The 25,880-nt window shown below is 45.1% G+C and overlaps 1 protein-coding gene across 3 annotated transcripts in view; it reads left to right on the top strand.

Moving 5' to 3' along the window:
- Positions 1-25,880, top strand: part of KIF15 (kinesin family member 15) — a 927,215-nt gene that overhangs the window by 369,424 nt on the left and 531,911 nt on the right. For all 3 annotated transcript variants that reach the window (XM_078663524.1, XM_078663523.1, XM_078663522.1), the window contains exons 18-19: positions 5,732-5,839; positions 7,076-7,181. In XM_078663524.1, coding sequence (XP_078519650.1) covers positions 5,732-5,839; positions 7,076-7,181 — 214 coding nt within the window. The remainder of the gene's footprint in view (positions 1-5,731; positions 5,840-7,075; positions 7,182-25,880) is intronic.

The following is a 25,880-nucleotide window of genomic DNA, read 5'->3' as shown; positions in this document are numbered from 1 at the left end:
CAACTTGTTTCTATTCTTGGAGTTAACTCCCTGATGAGAGTTGCCATTTGATAATAGTTTACTCAGGTAGGATGACCTCTGCTCACTTTGCTGCAGAATAAGAGACCAAACTGACTGGTCTCAATGAAGCGTATATGTAATGTGTGCTTCAATGCCAGATCTACCACCTAGTGAACCTGTTTTTAGTCATTAGATCTGCACCGTTTCCTTTCAATAAAGCACCGCATATCTTTGAGGTGGTACAATTCCATCTCCTTTCTTCCCTGTTTGCTGTGAACCACTGTAAATATCTTGGTAGCTGTTAACTTGCACTATGTTCTGGTTGATGGTTTAACCTACATGATGGGTGTATGCATGAAATGTTGCAAAGGATCTGTTATGTAGTACACAGTGCTAACTGACAATTCTTTGAGACTAAAACCATGGGTGATTCTTTTAATGCAATGAGAGGGTGTCTGTAGTTTCCTCATCCATTTCATCCCCAAGTCGATGATTTGTTATTGAGGGAATGAATGAGACTGTTCAGCAGACCCTGATTTCACAGCTATTTAGGGCTGGTGCTCCATAGCACCACCATACATGACTTTACAGTGCACAAAGCAATTTGTCTATTGCTGCTCCACAATAAGCTGCCATACAGTCTCGTGTCCTGTTTGTAATCAGTACACATGTGCATAGCCCACAGGCCTCCCGGAACACTTGTCTTGATCTAGTGTAGGACCTGTCTGGAACCAGAGAAAAACTGCAGGACTCTCAGCCCCTGAAGCGAAGGAGAATACCATGAATGAGAACAGTTGGAATATACATGACAGTTGGAATATACATGACAGAAGGCAACTTTGTTCAAAACTTCCAGCCCCAATTTAAGTTATTGCCACGAAGGCTACCAGAACGGTATCCTGCATGCCCACCAGGGTCCAAAAAAGGTCTGTCCTGTACCGATCGCCTCAATGTACTCATAAAATGTGGCCTATCCTGTATGATGGGTAGGTGTCCATCGCCTTATCAGTGAGCAGCTTACAGATGGCACCAAATTCTTAGCAGCTAAACTTTGTGCTGAAGACTCTGCAACACTCCTCTCATCAGAAGTTTCTGGTGTTAAGGACCCACTGTTGCGTATTCTGGTTGACCGTTGTATATAACTGCAAAAGTCCTTTTACTTGTGTGTATTGTCACCATGGTAATTAGGAACAGGAAGGTATATAGACACTTGCATCATAATGTAGAAAAGGCACTACAGTTTTACTATCACACCTATCCTCTCTAAGCATAGTTCCCTGGGGTGATGGAAGGATTTCACGTCATTAAAAAAGGTGCGGCCTTACTGAATGGCCTGGGTCTGCCTCTAGAGAGGCACCCTAGACCGTACTTTCTTCTGCTCCGGCTCATCACTAATTGGTGCTGTAAAGCAGTCAAATTATAAAGTAGAAACCGGAGTAGACCTACTGCTTTGTTGCTATTCTATCGCAATTCTATGCTGATGCCTTACCATACCTGCCAGGAAATGATGACAGCAAAGGTCTAGTTAACTGTATGGAATTTAGTGGGGAATAGCCTGTCAGATTGAGACTGTCCTTGAACCATTGTCATTCCAGCCAGCGTCCCAGGAAAAATAGCATCATGCAGAATGGTACCTGAAGCCTGTCGATCCCCTTCATATATGATGGGGGGGGAAGCATCCTTTACTCCAAACCCTTTGTTTCCTTTAATGGGTGCTTTTCTCATCGGTTTAAGCAAGGTAGCTCTGATAAAATTCTTAAACATATTTTGCTCTTCCTTGGGTATTGGTGCCTGCTAGGAGATTTGGAACACCTTAGAATTATACACTCTACCTGAATAAATACGCATTGTGTTATGCTTGTTGCCATGTGTCCCTCAACCAATTGGGTATATTTGGGGAGACTTTACAACTATTCTAGTTGTGCCATCAGAAAGCTGTAAATACCTTGCTGTCAATGGCTCTTCCTTTTTGCTATTCATAGAAAAATGGTGTTGGAGACACAGTCGAGGAAAGACTAGCTGCCATTTTTGCACTTTCACAAGCTCTGACACAGAGCTCTTTCAGTCTACCTGTAGTACATGGAGTTTTAAAAGGCCTTTTACACCATTTGCCTCCTGTCATGCTTTTGATGACTTCTCGCGATCTACACCTAGTGCTTAGATCTCTTATTTGGCATATCTTTTGAACCAATGCATTCTTGTTTGCTTTAAATTTTTTAAATTGTGTCGCGAGTTGGAAGTGCTTCCTGTACATTTTTCTTTCTTGACGTGGTAGTTTTAAGAACTAGACTTTCTTTCCTGCCAATAGTCGTTCCTGAATTTCCTCTTGCTTAAAACAGCCTACTATTATGCTATTAAGGTATACACCCATCCAAGAAAATTTCCATCCCCTATCGTCCAGAAACCTTCTTTTCTTTATTTGGAGAGGATCAAAGAACACTGGGTTGAAGACCAGCGGTTCATTGCTTAGTTTACATCTATTGTATGCGGGAACGGGGCAGTAGTAATACTAACACTTAAGAGTTGGGTTAAGTCAAGATCTGACTTTACGTTAGTTCAAAAGAGCTGCCAATAGCGAACAAGCTCATTCAGTAAGAAACGGCACCTGCTTCAGCACGTTCACCTACGTTTACCATGCAAAGATTTTGGTCTGGTCAGCATAGATCAGGAATCCGGTCTTGTGCCTGATGCAGCCTTAGAGAATGAAGTAGAACAGCAGTTCTCCAAAATACTTTGTGCACAAATCAACAATTTTGCAGACTCTTGTGTGAAACTGCTAAGGGGGTCCAAGTTTAGTATTATTTGGAAAGGAGTATCCCTAGGAACAAGTCCCTTCATATGGTATGTAGATCTTTCCACCCATTCCTCCTCTACCTTCCTCCTTCCCTTTTAGAGCATTGTCGAGTTTTAGTAAGGTTTTTCGATTTGTGTGAAAATTGTGAGCTCTCTCTAGACTTGGCCTCTATACGTCATTAAACTCTAATGGCGCTGGCATAGTTACTGCTTTTTTTGGATTTGCTGCATTATTTCAGGGGATGACATTAGTCTGATCTGCGGCCGGTGGCAGTTACTACTGTTGCAGGGATTCTGCTCCGGTACCATGAGCCCTAGTTTGACTAGCTATAGAGTCTCACTTGCTTTCCTACTCCTATCCAGAGGAACAAGTGAATTAACACACCAGAACACAACCCTCTCAACCCTCTCAGGGATCGCGGTGATAGGACACTCCCTTTCGTTCACACACACTCTTACTCGCCCACAATAAGATATGAAAGAGACACAAATGGAATTTTGAAATGTTTATTTAAACTATTGTGCTCTGAAATGCAGCATACGCGCCACAATTAGAAAACTACTGCCTAGCAGAAATACCATCAACATTGTCAATATACCGCATATTATGAAAAGCCCTGTCATATTCTAAGACAGAATAGCCTACCCCTATCCCCCGCCCCTGTTGCAGAAGCAAACTGATTGTACACCAAATCTCTGGGATAAGTAGCGGACCCCCTACATTAGCATACACAGATGAATGTATTAAACCTCAGATACAGTTGTGATCTTCTCTCAGGAAATCTCAGTCTTTCTCTGTGTGTTACAGTGATGTGGCTACCTATATGACAAGGTTCACATGTTCACGAACAGCTGCATTCCTGTGTTGTGTCTAGGTGCAAGTGCATGACCAGAAGAAAATAATAAAGGACATTGTTGTTTGACCTCGTCTACTCTTCAGACTAAATCCCAGGAAAGAACAGAACTAGAAAAACAACTGCAGGTCCTGTGTGAAAATATAATGTGGTGCAGAAGCAAACGTGATCGTGAAGTAACGTGCGCAAAGTTAAAGCAGCATGTGTAGTTCACAATAAGGCTAACATATGGAAGAAAACAATAGGCTCTGAATGAAACACATGACGCCATGTTGGTAGTAAATTGTATCAGTTTGGAAATCCAGTCTGCTGTCAGAAGATAATTCAAGAGAAATTCATTTGAATCATTAAAGCAATACCGGAGGTAAGTACATTTGCTATTTTGGTAGCCTGTCTTGGGAGGTGGCTTCACTTCATCTGAAAAAAGTACTGGAATGAAGTAAAACCCAAAATAAGACTGTTATAAATTGGTTGTGTGTAGCACAGTGTGCAGTGCTTCAAAGAAGAAGAGAATATCCTACTGCTCGTTTGTGAGTTTCCTTTTTTTAAAGGTATTTTCCTTCATGTCGAATCATTTTGATTCTGTTCTCAAGAACGCAAACTGATTCTTTCTTCTCTTTAGTTCTTGGAAAGGTCCAGAGGCATCTTAGCATATGTGTGGAGGTTGAATATACACTCTTGGCAAATGGCATGGTCTCCTGATGTTGATGCTCTGTTTAAAGAAAACAAAAAACCTTAGTATCCTTAGAATGAAGATTTGTTCTACCGACACTCACTTAAACATGAATCCTTCTGCATACAGTGATAATATGGAGACTTCAGTGATTCATTTGTATAGTAGTTGTGGCTCACATTGAAGGTTGGCAGTTAAACTCTAGGCTGAAGTAACAAGTTAGAGAAATGAAAGCATTGATTTTGACCCAAGACGTCACAGCTGAAACAACTGCCCCTGACACTTACTGTACACTTCCAGAACTCTACCACATTTCCAGAGCAAATTTTTAAGTAATGAAAGGAGAAAGTTGCCATCGAATCTCACCCCAAGAATAACATGCACATATTAAAGTTTCTTTTCGGCTAAGGGGAGTTTAAATGTAATTTTTAGTTTTAAACAGGCAAGTGATTTGTCAGAATTCATGCATCCTAACCTACAAAATTGTAGTTCACATTAGAGCGTCATCTTTTGAGCTGGTTTCTATTTTTCCAGTTTTGTACCCAATTTCTTTTTCTTCCCCAAAAAATAGTTAACGGTAAGGGTTTTTCGATAGTGTTTTTACTTGACTCACATCTAGGTCACTTTACTGGAGATTGTTACAGTTGATGTCCACGTAAATGCTGTGTTAAATTGTTTGCCAAATTTTCATTGAGTGCTACCAAATGTCTGTCAACACTCTTCTACTTCCCTAAAGACTGGAAACAGTCTGGACATTTATTAGCCTCGCTTTCTTGAAAGACTTGATGGCGTGCAGCAGGTTCTACTTTGTTATTAATGTAAAACACTGTAGACTGTGATCCATAATACATGTGGTCCCAAGTCTTTGAACATCTAATAGGGTACACATTTTTACTTTGCTGTTCTCTACTGTACAGCTACTAATAAACCGGCTGATCCAAGGATGTTTGCAGTGGGTGGGTCAGTGACACTGCAGCCTCCTGCCTGAAACAAGGGAATCTATATTATCAACAGCAAGCATTGGCAAAGCTACAGGGGTGGACATTTTCCTTCCAGCTGCCTATGTAGAACGCCCAAAGCAGAGTACGCTTTCTGATTGGAAGGAAAACTTAAAACAAAAAAGTTACAAATCATTTTTAATTAGGCCTATGATTAAATTGTGGAAAGATTTCTAGTTGTAGGTGGCAATGGCAACTAATTAGAACTCTATGGAAGAAAGATTTAAGCCTGATTTCGCCAAAACAGGATGTGGCAGAAGGTAAATACTGTTTCTTCTTAGAATATTACGAGGTAAACTGATGTTTCTAAACCCCATAATCGGAATGTCTTCCACCCAAATACATGTACATACTGAAAAGGAATTGCAAATGGATTCCATTTCAACATACTGTTTCCCCTTTTATTTGGTCAGGAAAATGTGAACACCCTCCAAGGGAAGCTGGATGACCAAGAGAGTAAAAATATGAAACTTCACCAGCAGTTAAACAAACTTGAACATCACTCTACTCAAATGCAAGAGGTAAATGTATTTTGCTGTCGAATACCTTTCTATTTGTAGTTGTACAGTCAGACAAGCTGCGATTTTCTGTGAGATGCAAATGGTGCTAGCTTATGCTTCAATCGCTACACCGGGATCCGGTTGGATGCGGGTACACGGAGAAATGTGAGGCTTTGTTAATCTGTTCTCATCAACAGACTGGCAAATGCTAATCTCTAAATGCCATCCAAAGAGAAGTTACCACTACTGTGTCGTACCCGAATGTTGATTTCAGAGGGGTTGCAGTCTGAACGGATGTAAATGTAAGTTTGCTTGCTTCAGTACACTATGGCAAATGATGATCATTGTGCTTGGCATGTTTGCCAGCCCACAAGACCTCGAGGATACCTACTATAGTTAATACACCCTATTCGGCTACTCTAAGTATTCTATAGTTAACCAGAGAGTTTGTTGAACTGTTTGTATGATATCTAATTTTTTCTCTGTCATTGTTACTTGGGCATGCTAGATGGGAGTTTGTATTGTAGACTCTGGTATGTAGTCCTCAGGGTCTATAGAGTGTGGAGACTGAGACCCTTTTGAGCTTAATTATTATTATGATGATATTTGGAAAGCAATACTTTGCCAGTAATGTTATGAAAACAGCTTAATTGATTTGGGTATTCCTTGAAGAGTATACTTATTGCTGGATCGATACTGATTACTGCCCTTGTATCTAGAATTATAGCTAGAACCTCCTTGGCGGGTATGTCACCCATATCACATATGTTATTAGATATTGCCCTGTTGCTAATTCCTTTTGGTTTGACATAGCTATTATTACTTAGCTACCCCTATGGTATCCTAATGTCATCAAGAGTACACAATGCCAATAGAATTATTTCTTTCTTATGCACAGTTTCCGCTGAAATGTCTGCAGCTTAAGTAACTTGTGACAGCCACATGGTCTAGTGGTCCACTGGGGTCTGTGCTTTATCAAAGCAACCAAACCATCTTTCTTTCTCCTCACCTTCAGTCAGAGCTGCTCCAATTAACATTCCTGTTGGGATATGTTCAGTTGCTTATCCTCGTTTGTATTAAGAATTTCAGGAACATTTTAAAAAGATCACCGTTTGGGTCATTCATTCTCATATTTTACATAGACGGTTGGCTGCAATGATAAAACCGTGTGCAGCTGTTGCTGTCAGGTAAGACCTTTCATTCATGCATTAAAGTTAAGTTGCCATTCAATGTCAGCTGTTGTATTTCCTCTCACAGCATTTCAATTCAGAGAAAGCTTCCTGGAGCACAGACCAGGACATGTTAAACGAACAAATCAAATCTCTGGAAAAGCTGCGCCAGGATACGGAAAGCAAGAATGATGGTAACATTGCTTTTATTTTTTTGAAAGCTCCACTTATCACATTTATTTAAATGTTTGTCTTGTATCTGAAATTTGTGTAAATGTTCTTTTTACAACATCTTTTTCTTGGTCCTACCTGGAATATACACTCTTAAGGTTCCTAGAGTTAACTTGTTCTTATGCAGAGATCGAGAAAGTCCACTGTCTAAAGAGGCAGCAGTATATTTATGTAGAGAGTTAGATTATGATGGTGGAGGACATCAAGTGTGATCATACATTGTTCCCCCAGTGATACACGTGAGCTTGAATTCTGGTTGCTGTCAAATACGAGTATTCCCAGGAGGTGCAGCCCACAGACTATGTGCAGTAAAGATCGGTAAATGGATCCTGTTCTTTCTTGCATTGGTTTCCTTAGTTTTTCAGTTTCCATGCCTGCGTAGCCCTCATATGCTGCTGTACCTCTAAATAGTTCCCTGAGACCTAATGTGTGGTGAGTCCTTGAATATCTGCGGTCAGCCAGGGTCTCCCTCCTCACTCATTAACTATCACTTCTAGATGGGAAATGCAAATGCTGCACATTTAAAATAACTTTAAAACATGCAACTCCTAACAACCTTCTATTGAAAGGACGATCACAGGGGGGTCATGCCAGTTACTGTCCTGTTTTTCACTTCTCGCCTCAGAAAAGGGCATGCCTTAACTTGACAAAGGCCTCACTGCTGCCTTTTGAGACAGGGTTTGCAAGGTGTGCGTGCTTGCGGTGCAAGGTATTGAGCCCAGTGTCCGTGAAACAGTTTACTGTATTGACATACATGTCCAGGTTAATTGCCTTATGATACCAGAGGTAGTTCATACAGCATTTATTCTCCGAGGACATGTCTCCTTTTTTGCAATCCGAGTGGTGGGACTCGTCAAAACCTCTCCTCTCTTGATGGTTTTTGGAAAGCTCTACGTTTGGCACCAAGGTTGTGTGGCGACTGTGGTGCATGTTGTTAGGATTTGGGGCTAGTCCTATGTCAGTGACCATGGACCATCATCACATGACTTGGGCTAAATGAATAAATGCGGGTCCTACCTCTGTTTCATTGCTTGATATTGCCATTGTTTGGACTCCGGTATCCTGCTCCCTTGTTTGCTGTTGCTGAAAATTCCTGTCGCCTTGGGTTTTTGTCCATCCTCCCCTTGTTATTCTCTCACGGGCTCGTGTGAGATTTTGATTCCCTTGATTCGTTTTTCTTTTCCCCTTGTAGTTAGTTAGCCCCTTGTCCCAGAGTTAGTTTCCTTCCCTTCTTGGTTTAGGGTCGTATTTTTTCCAGCGTTTGTTTGCTGATTATTATTCGTGAGCGGGGGCTCCCGTTCACTGTTATCAGCCTTTTTTCACTGTGCCCTTTTTGGTTTATTAGTAGTGTACCGAGTAACGCTTAAAGTTGCTTAGCGTTCATTCCCGGTTTCGGGCGTTTTGCTGGGCGCCTTTCCTCATCATTGTATGCGGAAGTGACGTTTTGGGTCACTCCGCTGCGGGCCGTGTACACAAACGCTGTAGAAACGCGGAGACTCCGAGTGTCTCTTTTCCCCCTTTCTGTTGGCCCTTTTTCTTTATTACACAAAGGTTTTTTTTTGGCTCAGCATATTCGTTGCTCCTGACCTTTTTTTCCCTTCGTTTGTAATTCGACTTTATTAAATTAAAATGAAGGACGCTGTGCATGAGTGCCCCTGACTGGCCTTTCAATCCATTGGAGTATTATTATTATTGGATTGTCCAGTTCCTCCACAAAGCTGAGCCTGCGCTTACCACTGGTAAGAAGGGGGTGCATGTTGGGGTGGGACATGGTCACTGAGATAGAGGTATAGTATTGTAGAGTCTGTACAAATGGAGGTATTGTGTTTTCCTTGTTATCTCTAGGTGCAGGAGCGTGAAGGAGGGAGCCGTGTCCTATCGTTCTACAGGGTGGGAGACTTGGTGTCTCATCAATATACCACCCTCTTTTCGGGTTCACTGGAAAGCTCATAGTGTTATCTTCCTGTGGGTATCCAGTGGACAAGGGAAGGGGACTGGTACATGCTACGTTCCTGCAGTGCTTAGGCTGGGCGGGGTCCAACAGAATAGCAAGCCCACGTATTTAGCACTGCCTGAGCGAGCATGGATGAGGATGGGAATACGTTAGATAATGGTACAGGAGGTCCCTCAATGCAAGACATCATGGGGGCAGTGCATACGTTACAGGCACAGGTTCAGCAGTTACAACAAGAGAATGCCGGTTTAAAACAGGAATTGGTGGCTGTCAGGGCCCGAGAGCAGTTGCAACACAGAGGAACCACTCCCGTTATTCAGCCTGCAACCTTCCAGTATAGTGGAGGGGTGGGACACGGTGCGGTTGGTGGTAGCAACCCCGTTAATGTGACGGTGTCTTCTCCAGTTGCGGTCCCATTAGCCCCCCCTGAGAGATTCACTGGAGACAGTGAGAAGTTTGGGATGTTTATGACCCAGTGTCAGCTACATTTTATGTGTAGACCGAGTGCCTTTCCTGATGACTCCGCTAAAGTTGCCTTTACGATATCTTATTTGGCTGGTAACGCGGCCCAGTGGGCTATTCCTTTGGTGGATAGTGACGATCGTGTGTTATATAACTATACCGCTTTTAAGGAACTGATGCGGGGATTGTTTACCAAGCATGCGTTCATGCAGGCAAGTGATGCAGAACTCATGAAGCTCTGGCAGGGCAGACAGGATTTGTTGTCATACATTGCCTCCTTCAATAGGTTGATAGCCGAGACCCATTGGCCCACTGAAAAGAGGACATCAATATTTTATCAGGGTCTTTGTGAAGAGCTGAAGGATATAGTATCACAGGTGGTGGACCCACCAGAAGACTGTGCGGCGTTCATAGACCTTGTAGTTAAATTGAATCATAGGGTGTCCGAAAGGCGAGGGGAACGCAGTCGGTTCCAGGCATCCAGAGGTAGTTATGTGAAAGCTGAAATAAAGGCTGTGGGGGAGAATAAGACGTCGCCTGAACCTATGGAACTAGGAGGGGTGAGGGGACCTTTGGCTCCGGAGGAGAAAAAGAGAAGGAGAGAGAACAATCTGTGTTTGTACTGTGGTCAGGGAGGGCACTTCGCTCGGGAATGTCCTGTGAAGCCATCTGGTGCGGGATTCAGTAAAAAGGTAGCCTGTATTCAGGTGGACCGTGGGGTAGACGTAGGACAAAGCAAACAGTATGAGGTTGTTGGAACTGTAGACCAAGCCCCAAGACATTTTGTTATAAATGCCCAGTTATTGCTTCCAGTACAGAATCATGTTTCTGTTTCGGTGTTAGATTCTGGTGCTACCAGAAATTTCATGGATATCACTATGGCAGAGAAGTTGGGGGTTTCTTGTCAGCTTAAAGAACGACCTGAGCCAGTGAGGGCTATTGATGGGACTGAGCTGACGTCGGGGTGTATTACCCGTCAGACTACACCTTTGTGTCTCTTATGTGAGAATGGGCATTCTGAAATGGTGGTATTCGATTTAATTGATGCCCCTTCCTTTGGTTTGGTGTTGGGGGTTCCATGGCTGCAGAAGCATAACCCCAGGATCGATTGGGTGCAGAGACTGGTGACGTTAGATTCAGCGCATTGTTTGAGGAATTGTTACACCGTGGCACGTGCACAGATCAATCCTTTGGTCTGCGCCATGGCAGACGTGGGATCTGTCCCACCTCAGTACATGGCATTTAAAGATGTGTTCGATAAGAGATACGCTCAGGAACTACCCCCTAATAGAGCTTACGATTGTAAGATCGACTTGGTACCAGGGGTCTCACTGCCTTGCAGCCGGGTGTATGCATTGTCGGAACCCGAAGAGAAACATTTGAAAGATTACATCGATGAGATGTTACGGTTGGGGTTCATTCGTCCCTCTTCCTCTCCTGTGCCGTCCGCTATATTTTTTATTCCTAAGAAGGAAGGAACTTTGAGGGCTTGTGTGGATTACAGGATTTTGAATGCGGCCACGGTGAAGAACAGGTACCCTCTTCCACTCATCTCCGTGTTGTTGGACCAGCTCCGCAAGGCTACCGTATTTACGAAATTAGATTTGCGGGGCGCTTACCATCTCATACGGGTGAGACCCGGAGATGAGTGGAAGACGGCCTTCAAAACCAAGTATGGTCTGTTTGAATACACCGTTATGCCGTTTGGCTTGTGTAATGCGCCAGCGGCGGTTCAGTTTTTTATTAACGAGGTCCTCAGCAAATATCTGGATCGCACGGTTATCGTCTATTTGGACGATATCCTTGTTTTTTCTGAAGTGAGGGCAGAACATACAGACCATGTAATCCAAGTGTTACAGACACTACAGGAACATCAATTATATGCTAAGCTGGAGAAGTGCCAGTTTGACGCCCAGGAGGTAGAGTTCCTAGGATTCATCATTTCGGCAGAAGGGATCCGGATGGACCCAAAGAAAATACAGGCCATTGTGACCTGGCCTGTGCCTACATCAGTGAGACAGATCCAGGTGCTCCTAGGTTTCGCCAATTTCTATCGGCGATTTATCTCGCATTTCTCAGATGTAGTGTCGCCGATGACTCGCCTTTTGAGGAAGGGTGTCCCCTTTGAGTGGACCGATGAGACTCAGAAGGCTTTTCGGTCTTTGTTGGAGCATTTCACCTCGGCGCCCGTATTGGTGCATCCTGACCCTGCCCTGCCGTTCTTTGTAGAAACTGACGCATCAATGTGTGCTGTGGGTGGGGTGTTGTCCCAGCGTGACGAGGCTACTGGTCATATGCATCCCATTGCCTTTTTTTCGAAGACATTGTTACCCGCCGAACAGAACTATACGGTGGCAGAACGGGAATTACTGGCGGTAAAGCTGGCATTCGAGGAGTGGCGACACTATTTGTGGGGCGCTAGGCATGTTATCACCATCTACACTGACCACAAAAACCTCGAGTTTTTCCGTTCCGCTAGGGCGTTAACACCTCGACAGATGCGGTGGGTGTTATTCTTTAATGAGTATGACTTTGTCATCACCTACAGGCCTGCGGCTCAGCAGATCAAATCGGATGCTCTTTCTCGGATCCATGGTGATCCTAAGGGCGAAGGCCCTTTGAGGGAGGATAGGGCTATGATTGAGAGCAAACGGATTGTAGGGGCTACGGGTATGGATGATTTTCCCGCATTGGTGAAAGAGCGATTGAAGCAGTTGGATTTGGCTCCTTGGTTATCGTTGCCCCAGGTTTCAGTGAAAGAGGGGTTGTTATATCATGGGGATAAGATGTTGATTCCCCCTGGGTTGCGGAATGAGGTTTTGGAGTGGTGTCATTCATCCGCCTTGGTGGCACATCCTGGGATAAGGAAAATGAGAGAATTGTGTATGAGGTGGTTTTGGTGGGACTCCATGACTAGTGACATTCAGGGATATGCGAGTGCCTGCCCTATATGTGCCATCAGCAAGCCTTTGCACTGTAAGCCCTCAGGGCTTTTGCACCCCTTGGAGGTACCTCCTTCTCCGTGGCACACCATAAGTATGGATTTTGTGACCGACTTGCCTTCTGCCTCTGGTTATACTGCCATAATGGTGGTGGTGGATTTATTCACCAAAATGGCACACTTTATTCCGCTTTACAAAATCCCAACGGCAAAAGAGATGGCTGTGGTTTTCATGTCCTCAGTGGTGCGTTTACATGGGTTGCCGGTGGTAATTATATCTGATCGGGGAGAGCAGTTCGTGTCTCATTTCTGGACTGAACTTTGTCTGGTACTGAAAACGGAGATACGTTTGTCCTCGGCATACCATCCTCAGTCTGATGGTCAGACTGAGCGAACCAATCAGACGATGGAACAATATTTGAGATGTCTGGTTTCGTTTTTGTTGTGTGATTGGGTGACGGCTCTGCCCATAGCGGAGTTTGCTTATAACAGCCTACACTCCGCTTTGGGCATGACCCCATTCTATTGTTCGCTTGGATACCATCCTAGAGCGGTGGCCATTCAGCCCACGGGACGTGTGCCAGCCATTGATGATGTTTGCAGGCGACTGAGTGACATTTGGGGTTTGGCCAGGGAGAGTTTGGTCGAGGCCAAAGCTGCTATGAAGACACAGGCAGATAAACATCGGGCCCCAGCTCCCTCATATAAGGTGGGCGATTTAGTGTGGTTGGCATCCCCAGAATCTGAGGTTACAGGGGTCACGTAAATTGCAGCCCCGGTACGTGGGTCCTTTTCCAGTAACCCAGGTTGTTAATCCAGTTGCAATGAAGCTTGAGTTACCACAGGACTATGGGGTACATCCTGTGTTTCATACGTCATTATTGAAACCCTATGTACCCTCAGTACAGGTGCTGCCCCCTTCTCCTCCTTTGACGATTGATGGACAGGAGGAATTCGAGATACATGCTATCCTCGATTCCAAACGGGTCAGGGGTCGTCTTTTCTATCTGGTGGACTGGAAAGGTTACAAACAGGAGGACAGGACTTGGGAGCCAGCTGGAAGGGTACATGCCCCGCGACTGGTTCGAATGTTCCATAGGCAGCATCCCATGAAACCCCGCCCTGTGGGGAGGGTCATAGGGGGGGGGTACTGTTAGGATTTGGGGCTAGTCCTATGTCAGTGACCATGGACCATCATCACATGACTTGGGCTAAATGAATAAATGCGGGTCCTACCTCTGTTTCATTGCTTGATATTGCCATTGTTTGGACTCCGGTATCCTGCTCCCTTGTTTGCTGTTGCTGAAGATTCCTGTCGCCTTGGGTTTTTGTCCATCCTCCCCTTGTTATTCTCTCACGGGCTCGTGTGAGATTTTGATTCCCTTGATTCGTTTTTCTTTTCCCCTTGTAGTTAGTTAGCCCCTTGTCCCAGGGTTAATTTCCTTCCCTTCTTGGTTTAGGGTCGTATTTTTTCCAGCGTTTGTTTGCTGATTATTATTCGTGAGCGGGGGCTCCCGTTCACTGTTATCAGCCTTTTTTCACTGTGCCCTTTTTGGTTTATTAGTAGTGTACCGAGTAACGCTTAAAGTTGCTTAGCGTTCATTCCCGGTTTCAGGCGTTTTGCTGGGCGCCTTTCCTCATCATTGTATGCGGAAGTGACGTTTTGGGTCACTCCGCTACGGGCCGTGTACACAAACGCTGTAGAAACGCGGAGACTCCGAGTGTCTCTTTTCCCCCTTTCTGTTGGCCCTTTTTCTTTATTACACGAAGGTTTTTTTTTGGCTCAGCATATTCGTTGCTCCTGACCTTTTTTTCCCTTCGTTTGTAATTCGACTTAATTAAATTAAAACGAAGGACGCTGTGCATGAGTACCCCTGACTGGCCTTTCAATCCATTGGAGTATTATTATTATTGGATTGTCCAGTTCCTCCACGAAGCTGAGCCTGCGCTTACCACTGGTAAGAAGGGGGTGCATGTTGGGGTGGGACATGGTCACTGAGATAGAGGTATAGTATTGTAGAGTCTGTACAAATGGAGGTATTGTGTTTTCCTTGTTATCTCTAGGTGCAGAAGCGTGAAGGAGGGAGCCGTGTCCTATCGTTCTACAGGGTGGGAGACTTGGTGTCTCATCAATATACCACCCTCTTTTCGGGTTCACTGGAAAGCTCATAGTGTTATCTTCCTGTGGGTATCCAGTGGACAAGGGAAGGGGACTGGTACATGCTACGTTCCTGCAGTGCTTGGGCTGGGCGGGGTCCAACACATGTTGGGGGTCTCTGAATTCCAGAAGCCTAAACATCGAGACAAGACATCTAGAAAACCATTAACCCCATCTCCGCTGATGAGGTTTACCTGTCATGCGCTCATGACGAGCTGAGCTCGTCATGAACCGCGGGGTTTTAAAAACTTGTGGTTAATACTGTATTGGGACACAACCGCTGTCTCTATTCTTTGTTTAGGTCAGCTTCTTATAGTCCGAGTAGGTCTGTTGGGACTACCCCATCTAAGACTTGCCTCATTTTCCTTTTCGGGTTTCTGCACGCCATGGAGGAAGACATGGAACAGGAGAAGGATTTGGGAATGTAATTGTTAGTAGGCAGGAAGCGAGGCCCTTGGGAAATTGCTGTAATTCACCATAGACGAATCCCCTATACAACCTTTTTCCTAAACTTTATAACCACAACCCACTTTATAGACCAACAAACTTTCACGACCCACCTACCTTTAATGGATATGGAGTGGACAATTTATCTAATGTCATGAAAGCATTGTGTGCACATTGTCATTTACAGACATCACATTTTCCATTGACATGGCCACTAAATTTGCACAGACATTCAGTTTTACTGATAAAACTATATAGCATCCAAATGATAATAGGTGAAAATGTGTCATTTGTGCATCACTGAGTAAGTGTCTTGATTTGTTTTTATCCTATTAAAATGGTTCCACCACATTTTCGATTTACAAACAGAGTGCTTAATTTTTGCTTTTCTAACTGCTGGATGCACACAGTTCATTTAACAGCTATTTATATTCTGTTATGTATTGCAAAAACAATCCTATATTGTCATACAATTCACTTTTTTAAAAGTTTAAGTTTATTAAGAAAGAAATAAGAAAAAGAACAGCAGTGTAATACATCCTATTTAACATTAAAGTTGTATGAAAAACAAAGATACATGAAGAATATGACTATCCAGCTGTATACAAAGAAAAATATATACATTTATAAAACAATAGGGAGAAGGGACGGGGGAAAAGAACAATATGTAAATAATTTATAAATATGTAAATAATTTATAAAATAAGAATATAAGGTAAGAGTGATAAATGATTGAACACTGTAAGCATAATAATAAGTAAAACTAAAATACCATAATATAAATATAAGAGTACAAATGTCTTCTAATCAGCTAAGAAAAAGGAGGCAAAGAGTGAAGTTAAGGTGGTTTCCGAAAATCATATGATACAGTAATAACTTTAACAATAGAAGAAGCCGAGAAGGATAAGTATGTGGTTAATGGAAGCCATAAGAGATCTTTTAATCTCTAAAGAAATGGAGAAAACTTCATTAGTGTCTAGTCTATGATGAAAAACCACTGCGTTCCACCAAGATCGAAAAGTAACTTTATCTGCTTATTTCCAATTTGAGGTTATTAAATGAAAAGCAACAGCTAACAATAGATCTAACAATTTAAATCTCAATGGTGACTGAGGCCGTTGGGGTGATAGACTACCTAGAAATATGTTTATTAGAGAAAAGGGGACCTTAACTTTGCAAAGTTTTCTAATTTGGGACCAAGCCAGTTACCAAAATTGGTGGATAGGGGGGCACTCAAATAGCATGTGTTTTAGATCGGCAGTAGGACAAGGACAGGACCAACAAGTAGAGGACATATCCGGTGAGAAAGATGCTAAGGTCATTGGAGAGAGTAATAACCATTGGTAAACAAGGTAAAGGTTTTGTGTGGTATTTGCAGCTTGTGAGGTTTTAAGAAGCTTAGTCCATAACTTATCCCAAGTACTAGTTGGCCAACACTGTAATAAATCTTTTTCCCAAGATACTTCAGTCTTTGATTTAAACTTGTCCGGGGGCAATTGTGGGGATTCGTATATAGTGGATTCAGAGGGTGAAGTTCAATATTGGAGGAAGGTTTATGCAATTTGCAGAGAGGTTGGAAGGATTTGGTAATGTAAGAAGATATTGGTTGAGGGAGGGACCTAGAAGATCATATTGCGATCTAAAGGAAGCGGATAAAGAACATTTAGTTTGAAAATCAGTAAATGAAAGGCGTTGATCGTCTAGTAGAAGTTGAGAAATCCAATCGCTCCCCTTGCCAGCCTAGAAGCTCTAATTTAACAAAGTTAAAGATAGCGATATCGTCGACGTTAGGGTTATATATTGCGCAAAGCACATATTTAGTGCCTTTTATCTCAAGCTACGCAGGTTCTCATCTTCCCCGCTGGTTTGCCGAGGCTTTAAGAATTCTATAATCAATTGATTTATCCTCAAGTATTGCTGTACCTCTTATAGAAGCACTCTGGGAGGTGCATACAATTATTTGATATCGAAAGATGTTTAAATAATCCTCGATCCTTGTAGAGTAAATGTGTCTGTCAGGAGGACAAAATGAGGCCTATACAGTTTCAATTCCTCCCATACTAATTGGTGTTTAACTCCATTGTTTAGGCCTGCTATGTACGAGGCCGTGCATCTAATCAAACCCATAGAGATTGGCACTTTGTGCTTTACCAAGTGCTTTAAGTATTAAACCACATTCCATCCTCAACACCCTTTTGGTACGATACCCACCCTTCTTCCCTATGCGCCCCTACCCTTTAATGCAACTCCCTGCCTACCATCTGTAGGAGAGTAGGGTCTGCTTCCTATGGTCACCCCCACTTTTTGCTTTTGCTTCTCTGGTTTTCGACTTAGATGTGGCTGTGGGCCTGCCAATCAGACCCACAGCCCAGATGCACTCTCTCTAAATTTGCACCATGTACTCTAGGTACATACACAATTGGGAATTGGTTCACCTTCCTTGTCAGCCCCTGTAGAAGTGTACCCTAGGTACTCGGGGCATAGGTGTAAACAAGGCCTACCAGGGGCTGCAGCATGTATTATGCCACCCCTGGCTGGCCACTCAAATAGACACAACTGGCTGATCACTCATCTGGGGCAAGGTCGTCTAATCACCCCTTGCTTAGGTATGGTATACCTATACCTACTTATATATACACACATAGTAACCTATAAGTCACACCTATGGCAGGCCTTAACAATCCTGGAGGCAGAGTGCTTGTTTATGTGTGAGATGGTGCTCTAGCATGAGCTGAGCCTGTCTGCAGCTTTCGGAACCATGTCCTTATAGCTGTTCTATGATATTGCCATACCATATACTCTTAAGTGCATTATGAACCTCGCGGTTAAATGCTAACTCTGGTTTGGCTTTATCAAAACATGTCATGTAAGGTGTCATACGCTTTAGAATACTACCCCCTCGCCAGTTCTGGCGACCGGGGTAGCATTCCACCCTTCTAGAGGGAGAAGACATGTTGTTGCTGACTATCCCGGTTAAAGTTAACCAGAGCCCCAGCGTCACAAAATGGACGCTGCTGCCACCGACACAAGTCTGACCTCCTGCTGCTGGGAGTCCTTCCAGTCACGGAGGTTTGGACAATTAGTTGTATAAAGGTAGGAGCTGAGTCTTGAGACTTTAGATTAATCCTGAATTGAAACTTGACACGAAACTCTGGACCTTCGACATTCTGCTGAAGCTGAAGACTGAAGAATCTCCCTTGTGGCCAAGGAGTGACCACCCTGGGCAACCAGGCACCATCCAGCAAATCAACAGCTTGCTTTGTCGACGTTCCCGCCGGAACCCGAGCACAGAGACAAGACCTAGACTTTCAAACCTCTCTGACCCTCTCTTCACGACTGCAGCATAGATGGGATCCGTGGAGGCGACGAGACACGTGGGACCGGACATCTTGAAAAGCCTGCAACTTGCTACCTGTGCAGCTCCTGACGCATCCTCGAAGCTGTGCACTAGGGATTGAGAAACCCCACTCCCGAGCATCATCTGCAACGAAGATCAGCTCCGCACACTCCACGAGTTCTGCGTGGGGCCCTTCTGCCTTTGTTCTGCTCGACGCGTTGTCCGGTCGCTAGCCCGCTGGCTAGTAGCCTCTGTGACGACAATCCTTTTGAATTACACCGCTGGTCTGGTTGCTCTAGACTTGCCCCTGCTTCCCTGAAAAGGTGAAGCCCCTCAGACCTTGCTGGTCTACACCAGAAGCCTTCTTTGAATTCTGCGTGGGTTGCCTTTGCCAAGGCTTGTTGACTCCAATCAGGAAGTCGACTCAGTCCGCGAGATCCTGCGTGGGACAGCTCGCATCCAGCTCCTGGTCGTCCTCGACGCCTCCTGGTCCGCGTGGCTGTAGAGACAAGCTTCAAGACAGCACCTGATTGCTCCTCGACGTCGTCTGGTTCCTTCCTGGTTCCACCCGGTCACTGGCTAGTGACCCAGACTTTGTCCCCTCTGCTTTCAGGTCCTCTTCATCCTAGAGCCACCCTTGGATCCACCCGGACATCTTCCTCCTGGTCGCCTGCAGCATCTTTCTCCAGGTCTCCATAGGATCCAACGCCGAAACCCGACACATCTTCACACCTATGCACCCGCCGTCCGTGGGTGAGGTAACGCGAGTACTTTGGTGCTCCCAAGGGTATTGACTATCCAAGTGTCTAAGTCTCTAGTTGTTTCCTCCTAGCTAAACCGGAAGTGTCCGAAATCCTTCTAAATCTAACTTCTAAGTTCCCATTGACTCCCGCGTGTGTGTAAAGACACTGCACGCGCCGCCTGTGGGCCTCCCACTCCTAAACTATTGAGACAGTGTAGCCCCAGCGATGCCCTAGGCCTTTCCTTTTTGCGTGACGTGGTACTTATACCACTTACTTAATATATGGTTTGCTTCGCCCCTAGGGCCTAATCGTAAATTGTGCAACTTAAAGTATAATAACTAAGTGTCTTGTTATGTGCTTTGGCCTCTGATCTCATAAAGAGTTCAGAGGAATGTGTTAGAAATAAATACATACATATTTTATATATATCCTGTGTGGTGTCCTTTCATTTGATATTCAAGGGATTACATATGGTAAAACAGCTGGCTTTACACTCCCTCTAGAGTCTTTTAGCCTAAGACTGTTCGGTCCACGCTACCACTAGGATAGCTGGTCTATAAGGTTGACTTACAACCATAACCATAAGGGTTGTTTGGACTGGTGCAAGGTGATCACTAGAATAGTGATCATCATATACCAGGCCAACTTCTCACATTGGTGTGCAGCGGTTGGGATTAGAGCTTGCTGTTGTTTTACCACTTGTAATCTTGAGATATCATTTGAAAGATCACAAAGGTACCTATAGGTACATATAAAAACAAGTCTTAGTATACTTAAGTTCTACTGAACTTAGCTGTTGTAGAGCAAAGGGCCTAGCACACCCTGACTACAACAATAGTGTAGGTAGGTGCAACACCACACCTCACTAGAAACCATGTCTCAGACAGTGAACCCCAGTGGTTCCCTGCCTGCAGAGGCAGATGCCTTGAGGACTGCTTCAAGACAACTGTGTACTTCTAGAAGGCTAAAACAGGGTTCAAACCCTACCCTCAGATTCCTGGTTGAGCTCTTAGAAAGGTATGATGCTCAACAGACACCTAACTCAGGTGCTTCAGGTAGTGCAGATGAAGTCCTCACCTCCACAGAAGATGCTCCTGATACTATTGAACCAGAGGAAGAAGAGGAGGTAGTGGAGGAAGATTCTGAGGGTGAGGTAAACAGCCAGGTCCCAGTCAGAGGACTTAGTCAGGCTAACCTAAGCATACATGGGAGTTAGTATGGGCAGCCCCCATACAGACCCCCAAGTGGGCTTAACCAGAGGCAGAGGAGAGAAAGATCCCACTCAAGGGAATTTCTCCAATCTCAAGCTTCAAATGGCTCTCATGGCCCTGCTCAGAGAGAGATGGCCTCTCCTCAGAGAAGAGAACATGAGGCCAGAATGAGAGAGGGTGCTCTGAGGATTGTGAGGCAAGAACTTGAAGTTGCCTTGGCCAAAGAGAAGCTTGCTCGTGCTAGGGAGCACAGAGAAAGTGGGTTAGAACCCACAAGTGGCAGCAATATCCCTAAGGATAAAGATAGGTCCTATGATAATAGAAACCTAAGCAAGATTGTGCCCCCCTACAAAGAAGGGGATGACATCCACAAATGGATAACTGCTTTGGAGAGGGCCTGCAAAGTACAGCAGGTACCCCAAAGTCAGTGGGCAGCAATCTTATGGCTCTCCTTTTCAGAAAAAGGTAGAGATAAGCTCCTCACAGTTAGTGATGGGGATGCTAACAACTACTCTGTCCTGAAGAGTGCTCTGATTGATGGGTTTGGCCTAACCACTGAACAATATAGGTTGTTGTTCAGGGATACCCAGAAGACACAGACTCAGGACTGGCCTGATTTTGTTGACTGTGCCACTAAGGCTCTGGAAGGCTGGTTATTGGGAAGTCAAGTTAAGGACTATACAGGATTGTATAATTTGATCATGAGAGAGCAAATCCTTAACAACTGCCAAAACCAGTTATTGCATCAGTACCGGATTGACTCTGATCTGACCTCTCCCCAAGAATTGGGAAAGAAGGCAGACAAATGGGACAGAACCAGGATTAAACAGAAAAACCAGAACCAGAGTGGTGATCAGAAGAAAGTAGACCAGAAGGGTAATGAGCAGAAACCAAAAGACCAGAAGTCTTCACCAGGCCCCCAAAAGGTACAGGGGGAGGGTGGCTCCAAAATGAACAAACAGAAACAAGAAGGCCCAAAGAAGCCCTGGTGTGGATACTGTAAATCAGTCTCTCACTGGTTTAGTGAGTGCACCAAGAAGGGCACAGCACCAACCACCATTGCCCCTAAGGCAACTGTTCCCCCTAGTCCAGCCGTTAGTGGTGGTTCCCAGCAAAAGGGTGTAGTAGGGTTGACCCTGGGAAATGAGGTGGACTCTGGCCTAGTCAGAGTACCAACTCAGGCTGTTCTTGTCTGTGATGGGGACATAGCAATGTCATCTACTCTAAGTCCCAGTAATCTGAGCAAGTACAGGCAGACGCCTTTAACTAATGATAAGATGGCTCAGGCCTACAGGGACACATGTGCCAGTGTCACCATGGTGACACCTATCTTTGTGGACCCTGAACAGATCATACTAGGTGAGAATTACCTAGTGACCAATGCTAGCAATGCCACTACCTCCCATAGTGTGGCAGTTGTTAACTTCTCCTGGGGAGGGGTAACTGGCCTCAAAAGAATTGTTGTGAGTTCAGACCTTCCTGTAGAGTGCCTGTTGGGTAATGATCTTGAAACCTCAGTTTGGTCTGAGGTGGAGTATAGGACCCATGCAGAAATGCTGGGAATATCAGCACATGTCCTTGCTGTGACCAGGTCACAGGCCAAAAAGTGCTTACCTGAACAGGTGCTGGATCCTGGAACAATGGACCGGACACCACCCAAGAGAAAGAGCAGTAGGGTTAAGGCAGTGCCTTCCCCCTGCCTCAGGTTGAGGATCAGCCCTCCCAGGAGGATGATTCTGAGATCCAAGAAGGAACTGTCCTAGAAGAGCTTGAGCCTGACCAGGTTGAGTTTCTTGGGACAGGGGGACCTTCAAGGGCAGATCTGAGGCAGGCACAATTAGACTGTTCCTCTCTTGAACCCCTCAGACAGCAGGCTGCTGCTGAGGCTGCTGGGAATGCTCAAAGTACCCATAAAGTGTATTGGGATGATGGGCTCCTTTATTCAGAGGCTAGAGACCCCAAGCCTGGTGCTTCCAGGAGGTTGGTTATACCTCTGCAATTTAGGGGCTTCCTTCTTACCTTGGCGAATGATATCCCCTTAGCAGGACACCTGGGCCAGATCAAGACTTGGGACAGGCTTGTCCCTCACTTTCACTGGCCCCACATGTCAGAAGATACAAAGGAGTTGTGTCGCTCCTGTGTTACCTGCCAAGCCAGTGGCAAATCAGGTGGCACAACAAAGGCCCCCCTCATACCACTACCTGTGGTGGGGGTACCCTTTGAAAGAGTGGGGATAGACATTGTTGGACCAATGGACCCCCAAACAGCATCTGGGCACAGATTTATACTGGTGGTAGTGGATCATGCCACCAGGTATCCAGAAGCTATTTCCCTGAGGACCACAACAGCTCCTGTTGTGGCAAGGGCCCTACTTGGAGTTTTCTCCAGAGTGGGGTTTCCAAAGGAGGTTGTTTCTGACAGAGGTGCAAACTTCATGTCAGGATATCTGACTGCAATGTGGAAGGAGTGTGGTGTCAACTATAAGTTCACCACCCCCTATCGCCCACAGTGCAATGGGCTTGTGGAGAGATTCAACAAGACTCTCAAAGGGATGATAAAAGGGTTACCAGAAAAGCTGACGCGAAGATGGGACATCCTTTTACTCTGCCTTCTGTTTGCTTACAGAGAGGTCCCACAAAAGGGGGTTGGCTACAGCCCTTTTGAGCTTTTGTTTGGGCATCCTGTAAGGGGACCCCTATGTCTTGTGAAGGAAGGATGGGAGTTACCTCTCAAAAAGCCTAAGCATGACATAGTGGACTATGTACTTGAGTATATGAAGAAGGCTTCTAAAAACCTTGAGGCTAGCCAAGAAATTCAAAAAGCTTGGCATGACCAAAAGGATGTGCTGACTGTGTACCAGCCAGGACAGAAAGTGTGGGTGTTGGAGCCAGTGGCCCCAGCAGCACTCCAGGACAAATGGTCTGGACCCCATACTATAGTTGAACAGAAGGGAGAAGTCATCTACTTGGTGGACCTTGGGACTCCCAGAAGCCCCCACAGGGTGCTTCATGTCAACAGAATCAAAGCATATGTCGACAGGGCAGACAAGGGCTTGCTCATGGCTACAGATGAGGGGCAGGAGGAAGAGAGTGACCCTCTCCCAGACCTGCTTACTCAGAACCCTGATGATGGTTCAGTAGATGGTGTAGTCTTTGCTGACAGCCTCTCTGAACATCAGCAACAGGACTGCAGATACGTTCTTTAGTCCTTCAGACATCTGTTTTCCCTGACCCCAAGTCAGACAAGCTGGTGCACCCATGAGGTGGACACTGGTGACAGTCTGCCTGTCAAGAGTAAAATCTACAGGCAACCTGACCATGTCAGGGACTGCATTAGGAAAGAGGTCCAAAAGATGTTTGAGTTGGGAGTTATTGAGCCCTCAGAGAGCCCTTGGGCCAGTCCAGTAGTCCTGGTGCCAAAACCTCACACCCAAGATGGTAAGAGAGAGATGAGGTTTTGCGTGGACTACAGAGGTCTCAATGCTGTCACTAGGACAGATGCCCATCTCATCCCCAGGGCAGATGAGCTCATTGATAGATTGGCTTCTGCCAAGTTCTTGAGCACATTTGACCTGACAGCAGGCTACTGGCAAATCAGATTAGCTGAGGATGCAAAAGCCAAAACAGCATTTTCGACCCCCGGAGGACATTATCAGTTTGTGGTAATGCCCTTTGGTTTGATAAATGCACCTGCCACTTTCCAAAGGCTGGTGAATCAAGTTCTCACAGGACTGGATGACTATTGTGCAGCTTATCTAGATGATATTGATGTCTTTAGCTCCACCTGGGAGGATCACCTGGTCCACCTGAGGAATGTTTTAGAGGCCCTGCAAAAGGCAGGCCTCACTATCAAGGCTTCAAAGTGCCAGATAGGGCAGAACAAGGTTGTGTACCTGTGCTTCCTGGTAGGTGGAGGTCAGGTTCAACCACTGGAGAGCAAGATCCAGACCATCAAAGACTGGACTCCTCCTATCACCCAGACACAGGTCAGAGCTTTCTTGGGCCTGTCTGGGTACTACAGGAAGTTTGTTAAAAACTATGGGTCCATTGTGACACCTCTGAATGACCTAACGTCCAAAAAGATGCCAAAGAAAGTTCAGTGGACAGTTAGCTGTCAAAAGGCATTTGATGACCTAAGGCAGGCCATGTGTACTGCACCTATTCTGAAAAGTCCAGATTACTCCAAAGAGTCCATAGTCCAAACAGATGCTTCTGAGTTGGGTGTGGGAGCTGTTCTTTCACAACTGAATATAGATGATGAAGACCAGCCCATTGCTTTCATAAGCAGAAGGCTGACCCCTAGAGAGAAACGTTGGTCAGCTATAGAGAGGGAGCCCTTTGCTGTGGTTTGGGCCCTGAAGAAGCTGAGGCCATACTTGTTTGGCACTCACTTCAAGATTCAGACCGACCACAAGCCCCTCCTATGGCTAAATCAGATGAAGGGTGAAAACCCCAAACCTCTTAGGTGGTCCATTTCCCTACAGGGGATGGACTTTACAGTGGAACATAGACCTGGGACTGACCATACAAATGCAGATGGACTCTCCATATATTTCCACTTAGAACATGAAGACTCAACTGGTCAAGTTTATTTTAATGTCCCTAAGTTTGGGGGGGGGGGGGTTGTGTAGGAGAGTAGGGTCTGCTTCCTATGGTCACCCCCACTTTTTGCTTTTGCTTCTCTGGTTTTCGACTTAGATGTGGCTGTGGGCCTGCCAATCAGACCCACAGCCCAGATGCACTCTCTCTAAATTTGCACCATGTACTCTAGGTACATACACAATTGGTTCACCTTGTCAGCCCCTGTAGAAGTGTACCCTAGGAACTCGGGGCATAGGTGTAACCAAGGCCTACCAGGGGCTGCAGCATGTATTATGCCACCCCTGGCTGGCTGCTCAAATAGACACAACTGGCTGATCACTCAGCTGGGGCAAGGTCGTGTAATCACCCCTTGCTTAGGTATGGTATTTCTATACCTACTTATATATAGACACATAGTAACCTATAAGTCACTCCTATGGCAGGCCTTAACAATCCTGGAGGCAGAGCGCTTGGTTATGTGTGAGATGGTGCTCTAGCATGAGCTGAGCCTCTCTGCAGCTTTCGGAACCATGTCCTTATAGCTGTTCTATTATATTGCCATACATATACTCTTAAGTGCATTATGAACCTCGCGTTTAAATGCTAACTCTGGTTTGGCTTTATCAAAACATGTCGTGTAAGGTGTCATACACTTTGGAATACTACCCACTCACCAGTTCTGGCGACGGGGGTAGCATTCCATCCTTCTAGAGGGAGAAGACATGTTCACTATCCCGGTTAAAGTTAACCAGAGCCCCAGCGTCACCAAATGGACGCTGCTGCCACCGACACAAGTCTGACCTCCTGCTGCTGGGAGTCCTTCCAGTCA

The sequence above is a fragment of the Lissotriton helveticus genome, chromosome 10 (assembly GCF_964261635.1).
Source record: "Lissotriton helveticus chromosome 10, aLisHel1.1, whole genome shotgun sequence".
Lineage (NCBI taxonomy): Eukaryota > Metazoa > Chordata > Amphibia > Caudata > Salamandridae > Lissotriton > Lissotriton helveticus.
This window is presented reverse-complemented; position numbering and strand designations above follow the sequence as displayed.